This window comes from Glandiceps talaboti, chromosome 9 (genome assembly GCF_964340395.1).
Source record: "Glandiceps talaboti chromosome 9, keGlaTala1.1, whole genome shotgun sequence".
NCBI lineage: Eukaryota > Metazoa > Hemichordata > Enteropneusta > Spengelidae > Glandiceps > Glandiceps talaboti.
In genome coordinates, this window is record NC_135557.1 from 2,997,186 (window position 1) to 3,021,308 (window position 24,123).

The 24,123-nt window shown below is 35.7% G+C and overlaps 2 protein-coding genes across 2 annotated transcripts; both read right to left on the reverse strand.

The window, feature by feature from the left end:
- Positions 1 to 997: 997 nt before the first annotated feature.
- On the reverse strand, positions 998 to 2,772 carry LOC144440298 (uncharacterized). Its single transcript, XM_078129658.1, has 2 exons — positions 2,643 to 2,772; positions 998 to 2,125 (listed from the first exon to the last, which is right to left on the reverse strand). Exons 1-2 carry the CDS (start codon positions 2,716 to 2,718, stop codon positions 1,221 to 1,223), a joined length of 981 nt encoding a protein of 326 aa, XP_077985784.1. The 5' UTR covers positions 2,719 to 2,772; the 3' UTR covers positions 998 to 1,220.
- On the reverse strand, positions 2,773 to 9,945 carry LOC144440297 (uncharacterized). Its single transcript, XM_078129657.1, has 8 exons — positions 9,861 to 9,945; positions 6,770 to 6,884; positions 5,992 to 6,084; positions 5,338 to 5,718; positions 4,941 to 5,089; positions 4,232 to 4,379; positions 3,601 to 3,855; positions 2,773 to 3,176 (listed from the first exon to the last, which is right to left on the reverse strand). Exons 3-8 carry the CDS (start codon positions 6,041 to 6,043, stop codon positions 2,773 to 2,775), a joined length of 1,389 nt encoding a protein of 462 aa, XP_077985783.1. The 5' UTR covers positions 6,044 to 6,084; positions 6,770 to 6,884; positions 9,861 to 9,945.
- Positions 9,946 to 24,123: the final 14,178 nt, after the last annotated feature.

Genomic DNA, 24,123 nt, shown 5'->3' on the forward strand with positions numbered 1-24,123 from the left:
GAATTTTTAAAAATGTTCTGCATATATCATCGAAAAGGATTTTTAGTGTTTATCATGTTGTGTTACTTTAATTATTGAATTACATTATTGGATGTTGTCTATTGGTCTAATAACTCATTGCAATTAAAAATGCGTCAGGCTGCGAAAAGAATGTATGTAATGTGTACCACATATAATTGGAACATTAAGTGTCTCCAGAGGGCGCTATAACAATGCAACAATTGAGCGCCTGTTGTTCGTCTGGAATACAACGGCTATACACAACGAAGCACAAGGCACATAATTCAACACAAATACCCAATCAATTATTATATTCTTTGCCGTTCAGCCGTCCATCGACTCACTAATCTATCTATTTATCTATTCATCCTCTAATCCAATGTTCCAACCTTCATCAATGTTCCAACCTTCATCCATCCATCCATCCAACCATCCAACATCAATATATCCATCCAATGATCCAACCTTTCATCCATTCATCCATCAATCCACCCAAAACATTGATCCAGTGATGTAACCTTTCATCAATCTATCCACCCATCATGATCAGTCGGTCTTTCTATCCATCCATCCATCCGTCCTGCCATCCACCCACTCACCCTCCATTCAGCCTATACCAACCTGTTCACCCATACAAATTCCCATCTACCCCCTCATTCATTCATTCATTCATTCATTCATTCATTTCATTCTACTTTAGGCAAATACGTTTGTATTTCTCCCTGTTCTTGCCAATACATGCCTAGTTGCAATAACTGTAAGCTCCATCGTTTACTTTATTATCAGTCGGCCTTTTGAACTAATAATTTCCTGATAAAAAGTCATGCATAACTGTCTGCATGTCAATATAAGCCAACACCTAGGTGATTCATATATCATAACACACCTGACTAATAGAACAGCTATGATGAATAACTATCATGCAACACAATAATAAAGACAACAAAGATGTTTTGAATTTAAACTTTATTTTTTCGCTCTGAAATGTCCCCGTTTAATTATTATACTTCTTGTCAACAGTATTTGTCATGTATGTGTGTGTGTGTGTGTGTGTGTGGGGGGGGGTACCCTATGTTCTCTGTAAATGCTGGTCTTAACTCTTTTATTTGATAAATATCCAAACGGACATTGAAAGTTGTTCATCCCTTTGTCTCTTTGAGTACTGCATAACACCACGTGACTTTGACATTGATTAAAGTATATAGTTAGATCTTTCAGTGTCAATCCTCTTGTTCGAAGAGTGCTGCCAAGAGAAGGAGACCTAATGCGTCGTCTATCTGGGACAAGAAGTGTAAAAATACCTTGATACAGTAGTTCAATAAGTCCGTTACGTAGATTCTAACTACAGGCATATTTTCGTCATTTTCTATCGCGATATCATTTGGTTGAACTGGCAGATACCTGTTCTCCACGAAATCACCATCGGAATCGTATTGAACGATCCTAAAGTTGCCGAAATCGCACACGTATATGTTATCAAACCTGTCAACGCCCACGCCTTGAGGAAATGACAGTTCCCCGTCTTCTGAGCCTTCTGACCCAAATGAAAAGACAGGCCTCAATTCAGAGTCTAAGACTTGGACGCGATGGTTACCATTATCGGTGACGATTACCTGATTTCGGCTATTTATAACCACTGAGTGAGGGCGGCTGAATTGTCCCTCATCTCCACGTACTGCACGAGATGTCGCTACGAGTCGTCCATCACAAGTAAACATTCGTACACAGTTGTTTCTGACATCAGTGACGACGACACGGTCATCCCCCATCAGAGCTATTCCCCTGGGATCCATATCCACTTGTTCGCCGAATGTTGTGAGAATTTCACCGTTGTCATCGCAGACAACAATCTGTCTGTTACCCCGATCTGTCATAAAGAATATCGTATCATCAGATGACGTGGCCACGTCCCAAGGTTGGAATTGTTCGGTGAATTCGTCATGAAATGATATTATTCTTGCATATCCTTCATTGTTTTCGTCTGTTACTTGGACTTCATTTTCATCCCTATCAATTACAACCATATTACCATTTCTAGTGTGCAATATTCCTGGTGGATAAATCCAAGATCGTCTCCTTAAGTCAAACAACGTCATGAATCTTCTTTGGCTCGGCAAGAAAATGTCTAAAAGGAAAAGGAAGAAAAGATGAATTAATGAACAAATTGTCCATAACTCTCTCTACTTGATTATTAAACTGTCGTTTTTGATGAACTATACTTGAGTTAATAGCAATATGAATAAAAACGTTCAGTTGATCAATTTAAAAAAAGAAGGTTTTAATAGAAGTAACTTTTGACTAAATTGAAGTAGAAATTATAGACAAAGGGCTTTGTTGTTAAGTGCTCATAAACTGGACCCGTGTTTGGCAGGTAAAAAGAGCGCCCACAACGACGAGTTATTAACAACACTGTGATATCAATTACTCAGCATAAAAATATAATTTCCGGTTTATTGTTTATGTTTACATGTTCGTGTGTAACTTTCTTACATTCCTGTATTCACTGTCATTCATCTTCTTACGCTTGGTATATTTTCTAATTTTTTTTCTATTAATCCCTTGAAGTCCATCCTTAGTCGTAAATCGAGATACTTTATATCAAAGCTCAGAACTCAATCTACAAAGTGTAGGCATTAACGCACCTGAAACAGTGGCTTCCAATGCGGCTCTTTGCTCTGATGAAATTCCTGGAGGGGGCGCTGCAGCACCTTCTGTCATACCAGACTCTCCTTCCTGACCATCGTTGTCTTCTCCCTTCTCTTCATCACTTTTTTAAACAACTTTTGTAGAAACTTTGGTTGTACCTTGGGACGTTTCACCCCCTAGGTGCGGTTCGTCTTTATCCTCTTTGATGGCAGTAATGGACGATCTAGTTTCCTTTTGACGACCAGCTTCGGCTGTTCCAACCAGAGTCCCTTCAGACTCTATTTGATCAATGTCCGGTATAATTATAAGCGTCTTTTTCGCTTTCTCTTGGCGAGGCAGGGGCATTGGTACCGTGGCAGAAATACGTGGTGTGGATAGTGTCATTTTTAATTTTCGTTCATCGTCATCACTACTTCGAGTCAAATCGTGGAATTCTGCAACATCAGCACCAAGAATCTCTTTGGCGACAGGAGTTCTTACTTCGGTGACAGCTGGTATGCTATAAACCATTTCCTTCTGTCTGCTTTCCTCTGAAATAGGAGAAACAAACATGCTCGTATTATGCTTGTGTCAAACTATGGAAAATGAGTCCCGTGTATATAATAGAACATTTATTCGATCTCTGCAATTTTTCACGTACATACACACATACATACATACATACATACATACATACATACATACATACATACACACACACACACACACACACACACACACACACACACAAACAAACACAAACAAACACGCAGGCAGACAGACAGACAGACAGACATACATACATACATACATACATACATACATACATACATACATACATACATACATACATACATACATTATTTGCCTCTAGGTCTGCGTGCCTTTGTGTGGTTCATTTCATACCAGGCACACATGTTCTATTGAACCATCATAAAAACAAGTACATGTAAGTAGACAACTTAGTATTCTTACCAAATTGTCCGCCAACGACGTCAGGACATTTAATTCTCACTTCATGTACACCACATGTCGAAAACTTCGTTGGATTTTCGAGAAGAATCTGTAGTATTATTTCTAATGACTCGGTGCGAATGTGAATTTCATTCTTATTTAGAACTGTCAGGTCCGATTCTCCAATCATCCTTCCTAAGGCATGAGTTTGTGAACGATGAAATGTTGTTCTAGCCTTGAATAAAACATATCGCAGCTTCTCTCGTGGCTGGAATTCTATATATGTTAGAACAATGACAAACGCGATGTTAGCAATGTTATATACCGAATTTAACAGACAGAATTAAATCAACTTCAATGGGACGAGTAAATCAGCATATTTGATAGTGTGATAAGGAAAAAACTTCGCAGAGAAGCACCTTCGATTATCAGTCACTGACATGAAATGAAGTGCTGGGATTACAGAAAAAAATATTTAAGAAGCAACAATGGGGTTAAGCTTAGAATAATATACTCTGAGAAAAGGTTGTAAAGTTCAACAAATTCCTCGTACACGATTTGAAACGAAACATTACCATTACCATTAATATCCCAGAATGACATGACGTCATTAAGTCAGTACAATTGTACTGTATGGTTATCAGAGGCTTACCTTTAGTTTTGGTTTCCCATTCTTCTTTTGGAGGGACTGCAACCATCTGACTTGCTTGCATAGGACGCATGATCTCAGATGCAACTTCTAAACCTGCTATCCTGGTTTTATCATCTCCATGACATGGTAACGTCTCTGAACCAATGGTCTGTAATTACGAAGAGACACGGAAGTGAAAAACAATGAATGTATGTATGTATGTATGTATGTATGTATGTATGTATGTATGTATGTATGCATGCATGCATGCATGCATGCATGCATGCATGTATGTATGTATGTATGTGTGTGTATGTATGTATGTTTGTATGTATGTATGTATGTATGTATGTATGTATGTATGTATGTATGTATACTATGTATGTATGTATGTATGTATGTATGTATGTATGTATGTATGCGCGTGCGCACGTACGTACACATGCATACATACATGTGACGTTTGAGATCTAATGTGTGTGTGTGTGTGTGTGTGTGTGTGTGTGTGTGTGTGTGTGTGTGTGACATATGGATGAACAGGTCACAGTCTGTATCAACCGAGGCCCCTTTTTTAAAAATAAATCTCGTAAGCACAATGTGTCCTGGTAATATTTAATAAATGGGATAGCATAAGATCATTCCCAAGTGATATAAAATTTAGCCACCGTTATCAATAATACATGTGCAATCAATGCCCCTTATATATAAACACCTAAAACGTATGCTGTACCTCTTTCCTCTCATTTAGGCCAACCATTTCTTGGTCTTTCTTCATGAAGTCACATATAGAACCAGTGTCATCGATGACGTCATCATCATCAATGAAAGGGTGACATAGTGGTCTTTGTTTGTCATCAGCAGTAACGTCGCGGACTACATCTGAAATATAATGATAGAATTACAGGCTATTTACATTATCTACAATATGGCGCGCATTACGTCAAGTAAAGGTCAGTATATTTTGATATATACTTTTGATTAGTAAACATAGGCGTTGCCTGAGTTTTTGCTACAACAATTTGAAAGTATGCAAAAAAACACAACAAAAAAAAACCGTTCGAACCAACAAAGTAATAGCTAAACATCGATACATCAAATAACACTGTCAATTAGTTAAGGTAACTCACCTTTTACTGGAAACTTTTTAACTTCCAATTCTTTCCGACATTTTCTGTATTCCCATCGTTGAATGGATGCTTTGTATTTTCCTTTGATATCATGTGAATCCTTACTAGTACCAGAGATAGTATAGAGATCATCTTCAAGTCGTTGTGTTAATGTTCCATTGGTCATATCATTCCAGAGACCATCTAAGTCGTGTTCGTCTGTACACTTGGCAACTAGTACACTTTCATTACTACTAGGCATAACCTCAGATATACTAATAGTTTTGGATTGTTCAATTTGGCCTACCATATTTTGCAGAGTATCTTTTGAAAGATTTTTTAGTATATCGCCCTCAACGACAGCGCGACGAAGACTTGGTTTGATACGTATTGACACCTCACCTGAAACAACAATAAGAATACTTTTGCTTGAAAGTGTCAAAATATATGTGGTTATACATTTACTAGTTTAAGTATATAGGAATTTCACAATTTCAGTAGATTCGTTAGCACTGCCAAGATATAATTCATCAATCCAGCGTACAATTTTTAGAAGTGTCATGAATATTATTTACATATTTACTTTATTATTTATCAAGTCACTATTACGATTTTTTTTTCATTTTTCTGGAATATTTTCATCTCAAATGAGTTCAAAGATCAAAGTCTATATACCTTCGTTTCGATGTCGTTGTATGGTTGTCTTAGCTCTGGCTGCATACGACATCTTCTATCGTCACAAAACTTACCAAAGTCGTTGAAGAAGCTCTAAAGTGAATGAAAGAAAGTCGTGTTTAAATTTTACAACTTGAAGGACTACACAGTTTTGATGACTACAACTAGCTATGAAAACAAGACTGAAGTATGTTGATGACATTGGGATGTACAGATTATGTCGGCACATATCAACGGATGTCATACATCAAGAACAAAAAGAAGGAAAATATTTTAAAATCTATCATTTTGCTATGAATAGTATAGTTAACATTGACACACACTAATAACTGCAATGGTGTTATCGTTGTATTTAGATTATCAACCTGAGAGGTGAAGGAGAATCTTGATAAATCAACATGAAATAAGTTTGATTTCTTAGAGGAGTATTCAAAAGAAAAACAATACTCTTGACTTTTTTTGTCACAGTGATTGCACTTTTCTCGAAAAAAACAATTTAAGAGATATTTTATACCAACTGGTATCTTTAACTGAACACTGTTAATTAAATTTTTATCGACACCTAATCTATGCATACTGGACAACCACACTAGTTGCCTTGGAAACATAAAGGGCTCTATGACCACTTCGAAAATACGCCCTCACAGGTATCGTTTTTGAAAGATTACTGAAATCTGAACTTTGGCCCATGAACAAACTACATTTGATGGTGTACGTAGCGGACACATTACCAGATACATGTGTAGGCGGACCCGGATGTGATAAACTGAGAACTTACCGCATTATTCCAATCTCTGAGTGGGTGAACTCCTATTGTGACAAGACTCACGATGGCTACACCCAATGCCATGCAAAGACTCTAACAATGGATATCCGGTACTCGACTACCACACCTTGAATTTTAGAAACACAACGTTTACGATTAGTATCCTTGTAATGTGGAACCCTAGACCCTACATGGCCTGTACATATACCCTACATGGCCTGTACATAGACCCTACATGGCCTGTACATAGACCCTACATGTACATGGCCTGTACATAGACCCTACATGGCCTGTATATAGACCCTACATGGCCTGTACATAGACCCTACATGGCCTGTACATAGACCCTACATGGACTGTACATAGACCCTACATGGCCTGTACATAGACCCTACATGGCCTGTACATAGAGCCTACATGGCCTGTACATAGAGCCTACATGGCCTGTACATAGACCCTACATGGCCTGTACATAGACCCTACATGGCCTGTACATAGACCCTACATGGCCTGTACATAGACCCTACATGGCCTGTACATAGACCCTACATGGCCTGTACATAGACCCTACATGGCCTGTACATAGACCCTACATGGTCTGTACATAGACCCTACATGGCCTGTACATAGACCCTACATGGCCTGTACATAGACCCTACATGGCCTGTACATAGACCCTACATGGCCTGTAAATGTCTGTGCGACTAATTTGAAGGACTATCTATCCATCTATCTATCTATCTATCTATCTATCTACCCATCCATCCATCCATCCATCCATCCACCCACCCCCCCCCCATCCATCCATCCATCCATCCATCCATCCATCCATCCATCCATCCATCCATCCATCCATCCATCCATCCATCCATCCATCCATCTATCTATCTATCTATCTATCTATCTATCTATCTATCTATCTATCTATCTATCTATCTATCTATCTATCTATCTATCTACCTACCTACCTACCTACCTACCTACCTACCTACCTACCTACCTACCTACCTATCTACCTACCTACCTACCTCCCTCCCGACATATATATCTATATATCTATCCATCCGTCCATCCATCCATCCATTTATCTATCTAGTATGTACGGCTGCCTACCTGGATGGATGGGTGGATGTGTATAATTTAACTTGGACTTGTTATTCCTATGTTGGTGTTCAATTGTAAAATATATTATTGGTTATGTTAAGTGTCTTAATACATGGCATAAACTCAATGACATACGACATACGGAGAAAACCTGTCTCAAATAATGTCAGCATTGGTCATGGGAATGGATGTTCTTTTTATACCGAGTTAGCCTGTCTTACACCCAAAGTTGTTAGATTTGACAGCCTATAGTCCGGGGTGGGACCTGGTTTTTTCAACTGTAAATGGTGTACAATTTATGGCATTGATAGTTCCGTATAGGGGCGTTGGTAGTTCCGTATAGGGGCGTTGATAGTTCCATATAGGGGCGTTGGTAGTTCCATATAGCTAAGCAATACACAATTATGTCACACGAAAAATTAAGTTTATGAGAATCAATCAATTACGTAAACAATAATTTAATGAGTTATGACTAAATAAAACCAAATTGTTGTCCAAGGTATTCTTCGGTACACATGTAATGGTCGTCGATGTTCAGGAATAAAAATTTCTGATGTACACCCAGGTTTTCGTTTGTAATCAAGGCTTGACATATTTTAGAAATTCCGTGAAGTTGAGCAATTGGCTATAAATTCTCAGAAATAAAACAAACATCCATATTGTCGACATCATTGTTTGATTAATATTCGTACGTGTATTCTTGTATTCATTCTCAACTGACATAGTTTTAGTGGGATGCTTTTAAATCACGTGATCGTCCAAATTTAGAAACTGACAATTGGCTTCAATATATAAATGTTCCACTGGTCAAACTAAGCAGCTATTTGTATTATTTATTTGGCGACGATATCAAAGTATGGATTATAAATTGTGTGTTGATGTTACCCGTTCCCCTAACACTGGTAAGGTGAAAATATTACAAACTGTTAAAATTTATACCAGTTGTCAAAATATGAATATCACTGATTGATTGGTATTTCTCCGTAACATATGACATTAGAAATCTTGAATTCAAATGGCTAGTTAAATTAAGTAATTAAATATTCTAATAGTATACAAGGAACTATATCTCAATCACTTATTTTGTGTAGTTGAGTCAAGGAAAATAAATTGCAGATAAGGAAATTGATTGATTTTGATTGTAACTATTATTTTCTGACTTAAATGATGTATTAAAAATAACACAAATTACTAAACGTTAGCTCAATCGTTAGTGACATTTACTGTGTCCATGAAAAACGAATGCAGTAGTCAACTTGTAACATTTCTAATTAGCTTTATACCACACAAGAAATTGCAAAGTTTCTTTACTACAATTCAAATTAATCACCTACAGTTACATCTTCAATTTAATATTGTCGTCGTCGTCGTCGTCGTCGTCGTCGTCGTCGTCGTCGTTGCTGTTGTTGTTGTTGTTGTTGTTGTTGTCTTACAGTTTCAATTACTTCATGAGCTCTGCCCAGATTTACTTTTCATATATTAAATGACATATTTTCTTCGCCAAACCGATAACATATTCTCGTCTATCCACAATACTATCCATCTCAATATTCATATGTTTTATGTACTAGTAAATCGTTAACTCGTAGCAATGGAATATATTCAGTAACATTGGTAGTTTCAATATCATTGAGAAGGTAGTGTTAACGCCTTCATTTAATTTCCCTGAGCGATATTTCTTTTCAATTCTCCTAACTTCAACAACTGTGGAGAAGTCCTGTGATGAAGAATTCAACAAATGGGTTTAGTCTATGATTGTCCAAGTGTCATACCACAGTATTCTCTTGTATATGATAATTATTCTAAATAAGGTGACTTGGTCGCTGAGTTTTCTAAAGCATGACGAGTAACTTGTTTATCACCTTGAGTTTAATAAGAGTTCGAAATAAGCCTGATCGACAAACGCAATTTATAACCAATATATATGTGGAGTAGATTGAATATCAAACTGAACCCTTAATCAACTGTAGGTAATGAATGAAAATGATATAATACTCACAAACTCTAATTCCTTGGTCTATGAATCAATTCATAACGTCAAATTTCAATCTAACTTGTGTCTGGTAACAACGGCCATATTGTATTTTAAAAAAACCTTTAGCAGCGACAATAGTACACAGTGAACCAATGACGTGTCAATCATATGAATCGTGGTTGATGCTGATTGGACGATTCAAATCATTGTGATACAGGCGTCCTTCAATTATACAAATCTATGGCGAACATTATCAGTAACAGCATATACGTAACAGCCCCTTTCCTGTCACTAAATGATTAATTGACATCACATAGCTGTAGAGAATTATGGTGGGTCGAGAGCTGATTGGACGATTCAAATCATTGTGATACAGGCGTCCTTCAATTTATACAAATCTATGGCGAACATTATCAGTAACAGCATATACGTAACAGCCCCTTTCCTGTCACTAAATGATTAATTGACATCACATAGCTGTAGAGAATTATGGTGGGTCGAGAGCATTCTAAATGTGCCGAGTCATATTTCCCGAACGAGTAACTCGTAACATACCATATGTCTATTGGTCTCTCTTTTTTTCAAGGAATTTACATGATCTACTCATATTCTGAAATATCACGTACGTTACGTTACTCGTAATTTATATTACAATACTTTCTAGTACTGATTTCAATACCGGTGTATCGTTTAAAAGACCCTGCCTTTTTACTTCTTTCTTTGGATTACAATACGTATGGCAAATGTAATTTGATTACACACCATTTTATCCACTGTAACATAATCCAAGCAGTGCCTGAAATCTTGCCCACCTGAAGAATAAGTGGTAAATTAATATTGACTATCCCAACTCAGATCATCAACACTTTCATTCTTTGAATTCTGTCACTTTAACAATTCTAGCAGTAAAATATTTTAATATTATTTTGTCCTCCATTTCATCAATCTCAAATTGACCCCATTTAATACTTTATCAGGCTTAATTTAAATTATTTACAGCCTATATTCCGACTTCGTTGATGAACACCATCTAGTATTAAAGTTTAATACAAACGATAGCGGTGCTACAACAAGCATTCGCATTGGGTGAAGTTTTCCATTCTTCCATGTATTAAACTTTAATGTCGCTCATGAACTGTACATGTGTTTGTCTGTGGGTCATCATGAATTATATCATAGCTGTATGATTATACGCTTTCGGATCTATTCATCATGATTAAAAAGTCACCAGTGCCATGGTGATTGTATTGGTCCATATGTATGCTAGCCCTATACACTTAAAAGACATGCTGATGGCGAAATACGACTCACTTCGTATGCAAGCAGGACTAGGGTTAGACTTAGAGTGAGTATGTTCGATTTTATGCCAAGCGAGGCGTAATTTAGCTGTAAACCCACTCAACTTTGCAATTTAGATGTGAATCGCTTCTATTTGCGTTTACATTGTAGGATTTGGTTCACGCCGAATTCAATGTCAAAAAAATAGAAGAAGCAGCCCCAAAATCACAGCAAACTACTACAAATTACAATACGTGTATATACTGTCAACATGATCGTGTCATGGACGCCATCTTGCCATATTACACTCATGGTTTGCTACGTTCAGCCGAGTCTTCATTGCATTCTCTCACGGAATTGAACTTCGTAAAGGTATAACTCAATTGAAATGTAGACACTAGAGCCAAAGGGAAGATCTAAAAAATATGTAGTATTTGTATACTCCCCAAACGTTTCGGATTTGGTCTGCTCGATCCGCTAATTTGGGCAGACTAGAACGGCGAGTATAAAGTTGGCGTCAGATTCAGATTCAGATTCAGATAGCGTCATATTGAGCGTCTTATTAAGCACCTGATGCTGGATATGGCGCTGAATATGACGCTAGTTGAATCTGAATATGAAGCCAACTTTATACTCGTCAGACTGGACGCAACATCATAAAACCATTGACAGTGACCGGCCGCTGAGGGCAGCCTTCCGAGTTTACTCAAATTAATATAGCGTAATTATATTATATTAATTCATATTGTCTTAACAGTTTAAAGTACATGAACAAATGTATTTTGTTATGTTTGATGAATATACAAATTTTTATTGAAATCGAAGTATGGAGTCTTAAGATATTGCTTAATTATTTGATTTCATTAATATGCAAATTTCTCTAATTAAACAGTAACCGATCTTGCTCAAAACCTAATCAGGTCTAGCTATTACCCTAAAGATTATATATTCCAAATTTCATTACAATTGAGCCAGCTGAATTTTAGAAAATGATGACACAGACACACAGACAGACAGACAGACGGACAGACAGACACACAGACACACCTTCCCCTTTTAATACCTCCCGTACCCTTACGGGAGGTAAAAATCATGATATTTATATTTTCATTTCTGTAAGGATATTGAAAACTAAGTAATATATACTGACCGACTATTCAATGTGTCCTGTCGGCAAATGCTTGTATTTATCCACACAGCAAAGGTGAACAATCTGTAGTGCTGGAGATCATTTACTTTATTCATGACTTGCAACATGTGAAGTATACTTTATATATTTTATCATGTTTCATTGACGTAGATAAATGAGTTCCTTTAATTTATGACATCATCATTGTGGGTGAGGTACTTTGTTGACGAAATCACGATGACTCTGCAAATGAGTCTGTAAGGTTACTTTAATATGCGTCATTGACATAACAATTGTGACTTTTGTTAAATATGTCATGACTATGGTGAAACAACATTTCGGCAAACGTTTGGTTAGTTTACGTCATTCTAAGTAATGCTGTACAATAACTCGAGAAATATTGAATCGTGACTAGCCAACAGACGACAGACGACATCTATCAAACATTTACAAAATGTACTATAGTGGTCCGAGTCAAACCTAACACGTTCAACGCAGTATTCGATATTGACGATTATCTGGTGCACATCAAATATGGAAGACAGCTAACAAACTACAGCTAAATGATACCAGATTTAAACTGAATGCCTCCCATAAGGGAATCACTAATTATGCAAATAACTCATTAAACTGAAAAAAACTATGGTAACAGGCTTTGTTTTTTGGACAAGCGTGCTTTCTTAGGTTAATGTATGTAAGAGTGTATGATACTACTTAATGCAGTCTTGAGGTATAGCCTAATTACCGCAAATCATTAATTATGCAAATTATTCATTAACACTGTAAGGTACATCAACCAACTTTATAGGACATACACAATTTGTTATGGTTAATGTATGTACTGAATTGTATTGAAATTGAAGCATGCAGTCATAAGATATAGCCTAATTACCAAGAATCATTAATTATGCAAATTATTCATTAACACTGCAAGGTACACCAACAAACTTTACAGGACATATGCGATTGTTATGGTTAACGTGTGTACTGAATTATATTGGAATTGAAGTATGTATTCTTAAGATATAGCCTAATTACCGAAAACCATTAATTATGCAAATTATTCATTAACACTTTATGGTGCATCAACAAACTTGATAGGACATATATGTTTTCTTATGGTTAATGTATGTACTAAATTATGTTGAATTTTAAGTATGTATTCTTAAGATATAGCCTAATTACCAAAAATAATTAATTATGCAAATTGTTCATTAACGCTCTAAGATACATCAACGAATTTTACAGGACAAATGTATGTTGTTATGTTTAACGAATATACTAAATTATATTGAAATTGAAGTATGCAATCTTAAGATATTGCGTAATTAGTTGATTTCATTAATATGCAAATTTCTCTAATTAAACGTTAACAGATCTGGCTCAAAACCTAATCAGGTTTAGCTATTATCCTAAAGATTATATATCCCAAATTTCATTACAATTGGGCCAGCCGATTTTTAGAAAATGATGACACAGACACACAGACAGACAGACAGGCAGACAGACAGACACACAGACAGACATTCCCCTTTTAATACCTCCCGTACTCTTACGGGAGGTAAAAATGACTGAAATACCACAAATTCTCATCCGTACTCGATTTCGAACGTTCGTATAACTGTAACACAAGTCAAAAGACGATTCTCACGAACGCAGTTTGGAAGATTTTTACGACTGTCACATATTTAATATCAAAAGCACATCTTTGTTCAGTAACGTAATGTCTGGTATGGTGGGGTCGAATGATATTGTATACCCCTGTAAAACCGACATTTGTAATAATTGCCGAAAATTGTAATAATTTCTATGAACGACAAATGTAATAAAAATTGCCGATATTTGTAATAAATTTCAGAAAAAAATGTAATAAAATTGCCGAAATTTGTAATAAAAAATTACATTAAGGAGGGTCCTTCCTTTCCCACTAAAACATGGGTTATCTAAATAAAGAAATACAAGATCGCAAAAACATCACGTCAAACGAAAGTGGATTTAACAAGCATTAATTGAATTGGTTAATATAATAATTAATTGAACAATTAAACAAGTTATTATTATTTCAATCAATCCACATATATGTATGTATGTATGTATGTATGTATGTATGTATGTATGTATGTATGTATGTATGTATGTATGTATGTATGTATGTATGTATGTGTGTATGTGTGTATGTGTGTATGTATGTATGTATGTATGTATGTATGTGTGTATGTGTGTATGTGTGTATGTGTGTATGTATGTATGTATGTATGTATGTATGTGTGTATGTATGTATGTATGTATGTATGTATGTATGCATGTATGCATGTATTCATGTATGCATGTATGCATGTATGTATGGTATGTGATGATGAAGTTTAAGAATGATTGAACAAACAAACGAATGAATTAACGAACAAAGGAATGAATGAATGAATGAATGAATGAATGAATGAATGAATGAATGAATGAATGAATGAATGAATGCTCGAACAAATTAATTAATTAGTTAATTGATGGGTGGATGTCATTCATTTGAAGGAACTAATTAATTAATTGATGGATGGATGAATGAATGAATGAATGAATGAACGAACGAACAAATCAATTAATGGATGGTTGGATGGATGGATGATGAATGAATGAATGAATGAATGAATGAATGTACACTGTGTAAATCTTAGCGGAGTTTTGTTATATTTTGCAAGCTGCCGTGGATACTGAGCAATTCGACAGAATATATTAGAAAATATGTGTTCGCATGACATTTACATGAAATTTGTGAGATTTGTCGCCACTGATGTGTATCGATGTTTGAGTACAGCAGCCCCCTTCCATATCATTACAGTGATTTTCTATTCTTCATTAATCTATTCAATTTTAGTGACGTTTTCCAGGATGTGCATGGTTTAGTGAGCTGTGTACTATGGGTAGTAGTTCATCATTTTAAATATGATAGGGAAGGGATTTCAGGGATAGTTGACCAGTAGAGCCGGGAATGAGTTCATGAGTTCTGATTTATTTAGATGAAGGACAGAAAAAAGGGGAGAATAACGTCTCCCCAATCCCTTTCTCTAAAATAATGAAATCTTATCTCCATTTCAATTAAATCATTATTTTGTGTATTTCAATTTTGAATTTGTAGAATATTTTATAATAGCACAACCAAATGTTGTTGTGGCCACTATATATAACATTACAACTTGTTTTGTATATTTACAGAGACTTGTACCAATTACGAATATACTTGTAATAAAGTTGTTGAAAACTTGTAACAAAATTGCCGACCTTTGTAATAAACTAACGATAATTGTAATAAAATTGCCGACATTTGTAATAAACTTTGACATTTGTAATAAAATTGCCGACATTTGTAATAAACTGACGACATTTGTAATAAAATTGCCGACATTTGTAATAAACTTTGACATTTGTAATAAAATTGACGACATTTGTAATAAACTAACAACATTTGTAATAAAATTGACGACATTTGTAATACAATTGACGACATTTGTAATAAACTAACGACAATTGTAATAAAATTGCCAACATTTGTAATATAACATTGCCGACATTTGTAATAAACTAACGACATTTGTAATAAAATTGCCGACATTTGTAATAAACTAACGACATTTGTAATAAAATTGACAACATTTTTTAATAAACTAACGACATTTGTAATAACATTGCCGACATTTGTAACACAATTGCCGACATTTGTAACGACATTTGAAGTAAAACTGACAGTAAAAATTTACAAAATAAGTGCCTCATCTTCACCAATCCTAGATTTCAACAAATTAAACACCTGGATCTAAGAAACTTTATCAAAATTCCCTGTGTAAGAACTTATTCTACAAGTTAAGCCAGGGAAGTTTTGCGCCGGTATTTAGCACCAAAAATTGATACAGAACTATATTGTTATGTATTTACTTCTATGATTCAAATCCAAAATTCTTCCTTTATATATCAGAGTTTATCGTTGGTTGGCCTGTCATAGGTTTGTGTTAATAAAACCATCAGGCAAATATTGGCAAGCGATTATGTTTCTTTTTATACATAAGTACAATTAGTTCACAGACCAACAATAATCGAACCTGGAAACTGGTATGTGTGTCGCTAGACTTTGGTGAGACATAGTGATATAGGGTATCCATAACACCAAGTGTCCGTAATGTATGATGTCTGAAATATTCGCCTTTATGCATATTAATCTCTTCACACTCACGGACAAGAATATGTCCCTGTAGACTTATTGATATACTAACTAATTTGTTTTAAAAAAAATACTCATACCAATTACTTCTCAAGCCATTATGAAGCTTTCAATTTTTGCCCCCAAATGCACTCTAAAATTGGTTGTGAAATCGCCGTTTCTAAGATTTCTAGAGAAATCAGTTTGTTGGTAGTCAACCGACCAGCTAACCAACCAACCAACCAACACTTTGTCCGCAATGATTAAAATATATACATTCGATCATACAACCACGAAGTGTTGATCAAGTGATGGATTGATGATGCTAGTTCGTATATTTACTCATCACTCAGAAGCCTTCACAATCACAAACAACTCATACATTCGCCGCTTGTACACTAGAGGAAGTAAGATTTAAGAACTAGATAAAATCAGGTTAGAAAACAGATTGAAATTACTTTTTAGCTACCCTCCATACGCCCGTCTTTCCATCACTCCGTCAGTCAGTCAGCCAGCCAGTCAGTCAGTCAGTCAGTCAGTCAACCAACCGACCAGCCAACCAACCAGCCAACCAACCAACCAACCGACAAGTTATCTTTTGACAAAGTCAATTTAACAACACGTCCACAAAATTTACATTCGTTCAATAAAGCACGACGTGTTCATCAAGTGAATTATGATTTGAACTGATGGGTTGGTACATGAGTACTGCTGGGTATATTATGTAGGTACTAGTAGGTAAGTAAGTAGCTAGGTAGATAAGTAGACTTATTATTGACTGATTGATTGATTGATTGATTGATTGATTGATTGATTGATTGATTGATTGATTGATTGATTGATTGATTGATTGATTGACAAAGACTCAAAGATCCAAGTGGCTGACATAATTGTTGTAAATTAATTCTAGGAAGCCTGTAATGACGATATTTTAAATCCTTTCTAAGTTTAGAATGACTAACTCCATTTCTTTGAAAGTCAGAGAGGAACCCCCTTAACCTTTTTTTATTACAAATTTCGGCAGGTTTATTACACATTTTTTTCCTGAAATTTATTACAAATATCGGCAATTTTTATTACAATTGTCGTTCACATAATTTATTACAAATGTCGTCAGTTTATTACAAATATCGGCAATTTATTACAAATATCGGCAATTTTATTACAAATTTCGGTTTATTACAAATTTCGACAATTATTACAAATGTCGGTTGTACATACCCCATTCCGAGTACAGATATTTTACAAATGTATAAATGGAAATAGTTTTATAAATGGACATGATATACCTTGGGTATTGTATGTTTAGCTTCCCTGTTTTGACCATTTTCGAAATTCACATCGATAGAAACGATAGGTCATCATTTTGTTTAATTTAATTTTCATTCCGGTCGCAGTGTCTTGCCCATTCAGAAATACATTTGTAGTACAGTTTAACTTGAATATCAATTATGTTATTCATCTCCATATCATCTTTACATTATACATATTGTTACGTACAGAAAAGATGATACAATCGGCAACTTTAAGCATGTTGACATGACATAACTGCTTTTGTTTACGTCTGTCAGGCGTTACCAGGATGTAATCCAGATCATTTAATTTCTTGTCAATGAGATAAGGACCAAAGAAACGCGCATGGAGTGGTTTACCTGGAACGGGGAGAAATACAAGTACCTTTTGACCAGGCACAAATGTGCGTTTAGTGGCATGTTTATCATATCTACTTTTCATAGATTTCTGAGATGACACAAGATTTTGTCTGGCTAGCTCACATGCTGTAGAGAGTTTAGTACGGAACTCTGACACATAATCTAAGAGATTCAAACATTCCTTATCCTCGGACAAGAATTTCTCTTTTAGAAGTTTAAGTGGTCCGCGAACAGTATGTCCAAACACAAGTTCAAATGGACTGAAACCCAAAGACTCTTGGATTGACTCCCTAGCAGCAAACAGAAGAAAATGAATTCCTTCATCCCAATCCTTCTCAGTGTCAAAACAATACGTCCTAATCATATTCTTCAAAGTTTGATGGAAACGTTCAAGAGCACCCTGACTCTCTGGATGATAAGCAGAAAAAGTATACTGTTTAATGCCTAACTGATCCATGACTTGTTGGAAAAGTCCAGACGTAAAGTTTGAACCCTGATCTGACTGAACACCCTTAGGAAGACCAAACAAAGTGAAGACTTTGGTTAAAGCATTAACTATAGTCTTAGACTTTATATTTCTCAATGGTATGGCTTCTGGAAATCGTGTAGATTTACACATCATAGTCAACAAGTATTGATTTCCTGACATAGTTTTGGGTAGTGGGCCAACACAGTCAATAAGTAGCTCACTAAATGGCTCTTGAAAAGCGGGAATGGGATATAAAGGTGCTTTCGGAATTGTCAGATTAGGTTTGCCTACCATTTGACATGTGTGACAAGACCTACAAAATTGTACTACGTCTTTCCTGAGTTTTGGCCAATAGAAATGACTAAGAATTTTGCCACAAGTCTTTGTAATGCCCAAGTAACCAGCAAGTGGAGTTTCATGAGCTAAACGAAGTATTTCAGCATGATAGTGTTTTGGAACTACAATTTGAAGCTTTACTGCCCATTCATCATCTACTGAAACATCTGGCGGTCTCCACTTACGCATAATAATCCCAAATTTGGTATAGAAACAAATCGGATCCTCCGAAATTTCAGATTCTTCAGCAACTTCATCAAACAAGCGCAAAATTTCAGGATCTTTGCGTTGTTCCTTAAAAAGATTTGACTTAGAATATATCTGACTTGAGTCAGATTGAGTTTTACTTGAGGGTTCAGACCCAAAAGGAATAACAGAATTGTCTGTACCAAACACTTGGATTTACAATGACTTTGTCACCTGCAAGGTCATTGCCAAGAATAACATGGATTCCCTGAAAAGGCAGACAAGGCTGAATACCTAAGGTCACAGGTCCAGAAACTAAGTCCGAAGACAAATACACATTATGGATTTCAACTGGACTATAACCAACTGAATTTACTCCTTTAATAAGAACTCTGGAACCTGAAAATGACTTTCCGCAAAACGGCAGAGTATCTGCTAAAATGAGTGACTGGGATGCCCCAGTATCTCTCAAAATCTTCACTGAAATAGCACAAGACAAATCACCTGACAATGATACCAAACCATCATAAATGAACGGTTCAAAAATCCCCATAATGCTATCTTGAGATTTGACCTTGACCTCAACTGGGGATTTAACCTCAGAAACTGTGTTAAACACATCCTTACTACTATTAGACTTAAGTTTAGATGATGTAACAAAGCCAATGGGCTTAGACACACTTTGACTACTCTGATTTTCACGCAATCTCTTAAGTTTATAACAATCAGCAATTATATGACCCTCTCTCTTACAATAATTGCAAACAGGACCAAATCGTTTACCAGTATACGACCGAGGCTTAGAATCAGTGGAAGCTGGTTTAGGAGTAGAATTTTTTGAACTACTACTAGGTTTATACGTAGCTTGATTATTTCTTGGAAAATTTCATGATGGAAATGAGGAGTTACATTTTCCTGTATTATTTCTGTAGGAAAAGGACTGGGATGGTTTGTGAGTAAATGAACTCGTATGAGTCAATGAATAATCATCAGCCAAACGAGAAGCAATTTCCAACGTGTCTGCTTTCTGTTCACCAAGAAATGTTCTAATGTCACCATGTATACACCGTTTAAATTCCTCAATCAAAACTAGTTGTCTAAGCTTATCATAACTTATCATAATTCTCAACTTTCTCAGACGAACACCAACGATCAAACAACTGCTCTTTTGTTCTAGCAAACTCAACATAAGTTTGGTCTTTTTCTTTCTCACACTCTATAAACTTCTGGCGGTAAGCTTCCGGAACCAACTCGTACCCTTTGAGAATTAATCCTTTTACATAATCATAATCTGAGGCTTGTGCTACTGACAATTGTACATAGATTTCCCTAGCTTTGCCAATCAGAACGCTTTACAAAAGCATACACCAATATTGCCTATGCCAATGAAGACTCTCCGCAACTTTCTCAATATGTAGAAAATATTTGTCAATATCCCTCTCGAAAAAGGTGGAACTAGTTTAATATGTTTAGTGACATCAAATCTATCCGAATTTGAATTCGTCTCAGGCTGACCCAGTTTGCCAGTTAACTCCAATTGCAATTGCAACTTTCTCATTTCGAAATCAATCTCTCTCCCTTTCTCTCTCTTTCTCCTCTATTCTCATCTTTTCCATTTTTTCCTCCTTCTCCACTTCAGAATCTTTCTCTTTAACCTCTATCCTCATCTTTTCCATCCTCTCCATTTCTCTCTCTTTCTCCTCTATTCTCATCTTTTCCATTTTTTCCTCCCTCTCCATTTCTATTTCCAATTTTCTCAATTCCAAGTTTGCTTAGATTTCCATTTTCTTAATTTCTATCTCAGCCGACTCAGATAGATAACTCTCTAGAACAGACTGTTCAAATTCACCTGACTCCACTAAACATTTTACTACCTTGTATAGAATTTCTGCCTTTCTCATAGATTGTCTAACTTGAAGTCCTAGATGTTGGGCTAATGCTAACAAATCAGGTTTATTTAGATCATCTAATGTCTCCTGAGTAGGACCTTCCACAAACTCCTCCGGTTTAAACCCTGACATGATGAAAAAAAACACGAATTCAGTCTAAGCACAGAGACAATATAGACCAATAAACTGACAAAACGTTGCCGAAATTCCACACAATTTGTTCAAATATTCACGGACAGGCCCCCAATTTCTGTTACGTACAGAAAAGACGATACAATCGGCAATTTAAACTTAGAACGGGTTTATTCCAAATCTAAATTATAACTAAAGTTTACAATGTTGAGTGTTATGACCGTACAGGCGAACCTAATACAGACACCGTTTACTTGAGATTAACGTAATAATATAAACAGCATATAAGGAAATTCCTACACAATTAACCAGCTTTTTGAAATTAATACTGTTTAAAGATGGTACAAGAAAATAAATCCTAGTACACAAGCTCTTACTTGAAGTAAAGAAAGCTTAATGCAGCACAGGTCTTACAACTTACTCCAATTTGCACACACCCAGAAACCTTCAGGTGTACTGGTCGTCACATGTTATTTCAGGTTAACAATGGCTGCCGAGTTTGTAGAACAGCAAACGGATTTATAATTCACAAAGTTCACAGAATAACACCTGTATTTCAAGTCCGCACAGAAAGATCGACATGTAGTTTCCAAACAAAGAAGGTACTAAGTCCAGTCTCCATAACATCGGCAATATCAAAGATAGTTCCAAAGTCTAACTGTATTGAGTAAAACAGTCACTTCCTTAGCCAAGTACAGGTTTCTCAAAACTCACTAGCTGTGCTGCAACAGAAAAGTCAATGTGTTCTATGCGACTGCCAGGCTATTACTGACCAGGCCATGCCAACCCAATACAAAAAATATTTATGTCCCTGTAAGTGTGTCTATTGACATGCAAATTAAAATAATTACAATTTCAAAGCAATAAGTAATTAGGCAACCTGAATGGAAAATTCCATGATTCTTAAGACATTGACCGGTCGCAGTGGGGTCTCAGAGAAAATTGCATCATCATAACAATATATTGTAGACAGTGACCTTTTCATATATAGTTCCGATAAATGTTACACAGTGGAATCAGTCCAGTGCATATTTTTCTGTGAGACGGTATTAGAAGTAAGGGTCAACAGAATAATCGTAGAGAAAGGGTTTTGCATTCCACTGTCTGTCCAATCTTGACTTGAAAGAGTTAATGGTAGGAGCATTTACTACATAATTACATTAATCACCTTGAATAATAACAAACCATGTCGACTATATCATATTATCGCTAGAAAATTGGTTGGAAATATGGTTTATACCCGTCCTTCCCGTCATCTTCGAATAGCATTTTAGCTCACAAGTGACTTAGCACATAACTACTAAATTACTGCTTAGTGAACTGGAATACTTACATACTCATTTCCCAGAGTCATGGTGGAATAAATCCATTTACAGCTGGACCATACCAACGACAACTCAATTCAGAATGACCTGGTAAGCATTTGTTGTGTATTTTACCAACATTTTAATGTAGCATATCAGATAACCATGGGTAGGTATATCATGATGCCTGATTGGTTGAGATGTTTTTATGTAAGTTAATTTATAACTGTTCGTTGAGGGCGAAAACTGAGGTGAAGGATATTATTACAGTTCCATAGTCGCATGTGTTTTAAATACCTTCATCATGACTATGCCGTCGTCGTATTCAGTAGCTGTTTTATGGCAATGATAATTCATACCGTTAAGAGGCAATGCTTCACTTCCGTATGTATATTCTGTGTACTATTAATGTGTCTGGAACATGGTGGCTATGAGCCAATCAGATAGTATGTTTCAAATGACCTATCAAACACAGACTTAAGCTGTGTGTAACTGTTTTTCGTATGATTTCAAGGACAGAGATGCATTGATATCATTGCAAATGACGTATGTCCTAGCAATAATCTAGTTTAAGATTTATGTGTATTTCAATGTCGGTAACCATGATTGTTGCAAACTATTGCTATTTTTGCTCTCACTGGTATTTGTTTACAGGAATTATTCATTCTGATAAGTCCCCAGAAATTCACAATGTCATGTTGCGTAAATAAAAGGAGGGAGAGAGTTATGTGTATGCTGATAAAACTTATGTTTTGTAAATACATAAGGGGAAGGGTGTAAGCTATGAGTCTGAAATTACTAACATATGCGGTAGCTAGTGCTGAACATTTTGATAAGTTGACATTGAACAACTATACATAGCTTATATTAGCATGGTATGGAATGTATGTATGGTTGCATTGCAATATAAGGAATAATACAGATAGGATATTTAGATAAGGTTTTCTGTATTTTAATGACAACAGTAATGTCCATATTTAGTATGAGATTTTAGCAACATAGTTAATGTATGTGCCAAATTAGATGGAATATGAAGAGTATATCAAATTAACATATATTCCTAATTACCGAAAATCATTAATTATACAAATTATTCAATCCAACTGTCAGCTACATCAACACATTTTATAGGACATATGCGAGTTATGTTTAAAGTATATAAACTATTCTGAATTTGAAATATACATTAAAACCCATTAATTAAGCAAATGACCAATTACTATTCATTACATGTTTACCACTAGATTTAAACTAAATGCCTTCCTTAAGGCCAAAGTTTTGAAATTCTCATTCCTACAGACAATTGTTGGAATACAACAGAACATATGCAATAAGTTATTTTTATCTCATTGTATACTGTTTGCCCCTTGCTTTAACAAGCTCCTTGACAATCACAACATGTAATGTGAAACTTTATAGAACGTTGTAACATAGCACTCACCGTAGAAAGAGTTTTAAAGGCCAAAATAATTGCTTCTGGTCAGCGTGCATCACTTAAATACTTTTCCATCCCTAATACAAAACCTTCCTTAATGAAGGTAAAAATCTAATCAGTTCTTTCATTAGCACATGGAAGACGTATAGCAAATTTCATTACAATTGATGCCATAGTTTTTTTAGATATCTTGTCAACAGACAGACATAGACAGACAGATAGACAGACAGACAGACATACATACATACATACATACATACATACATACATACATACAGACAGACAGACAGA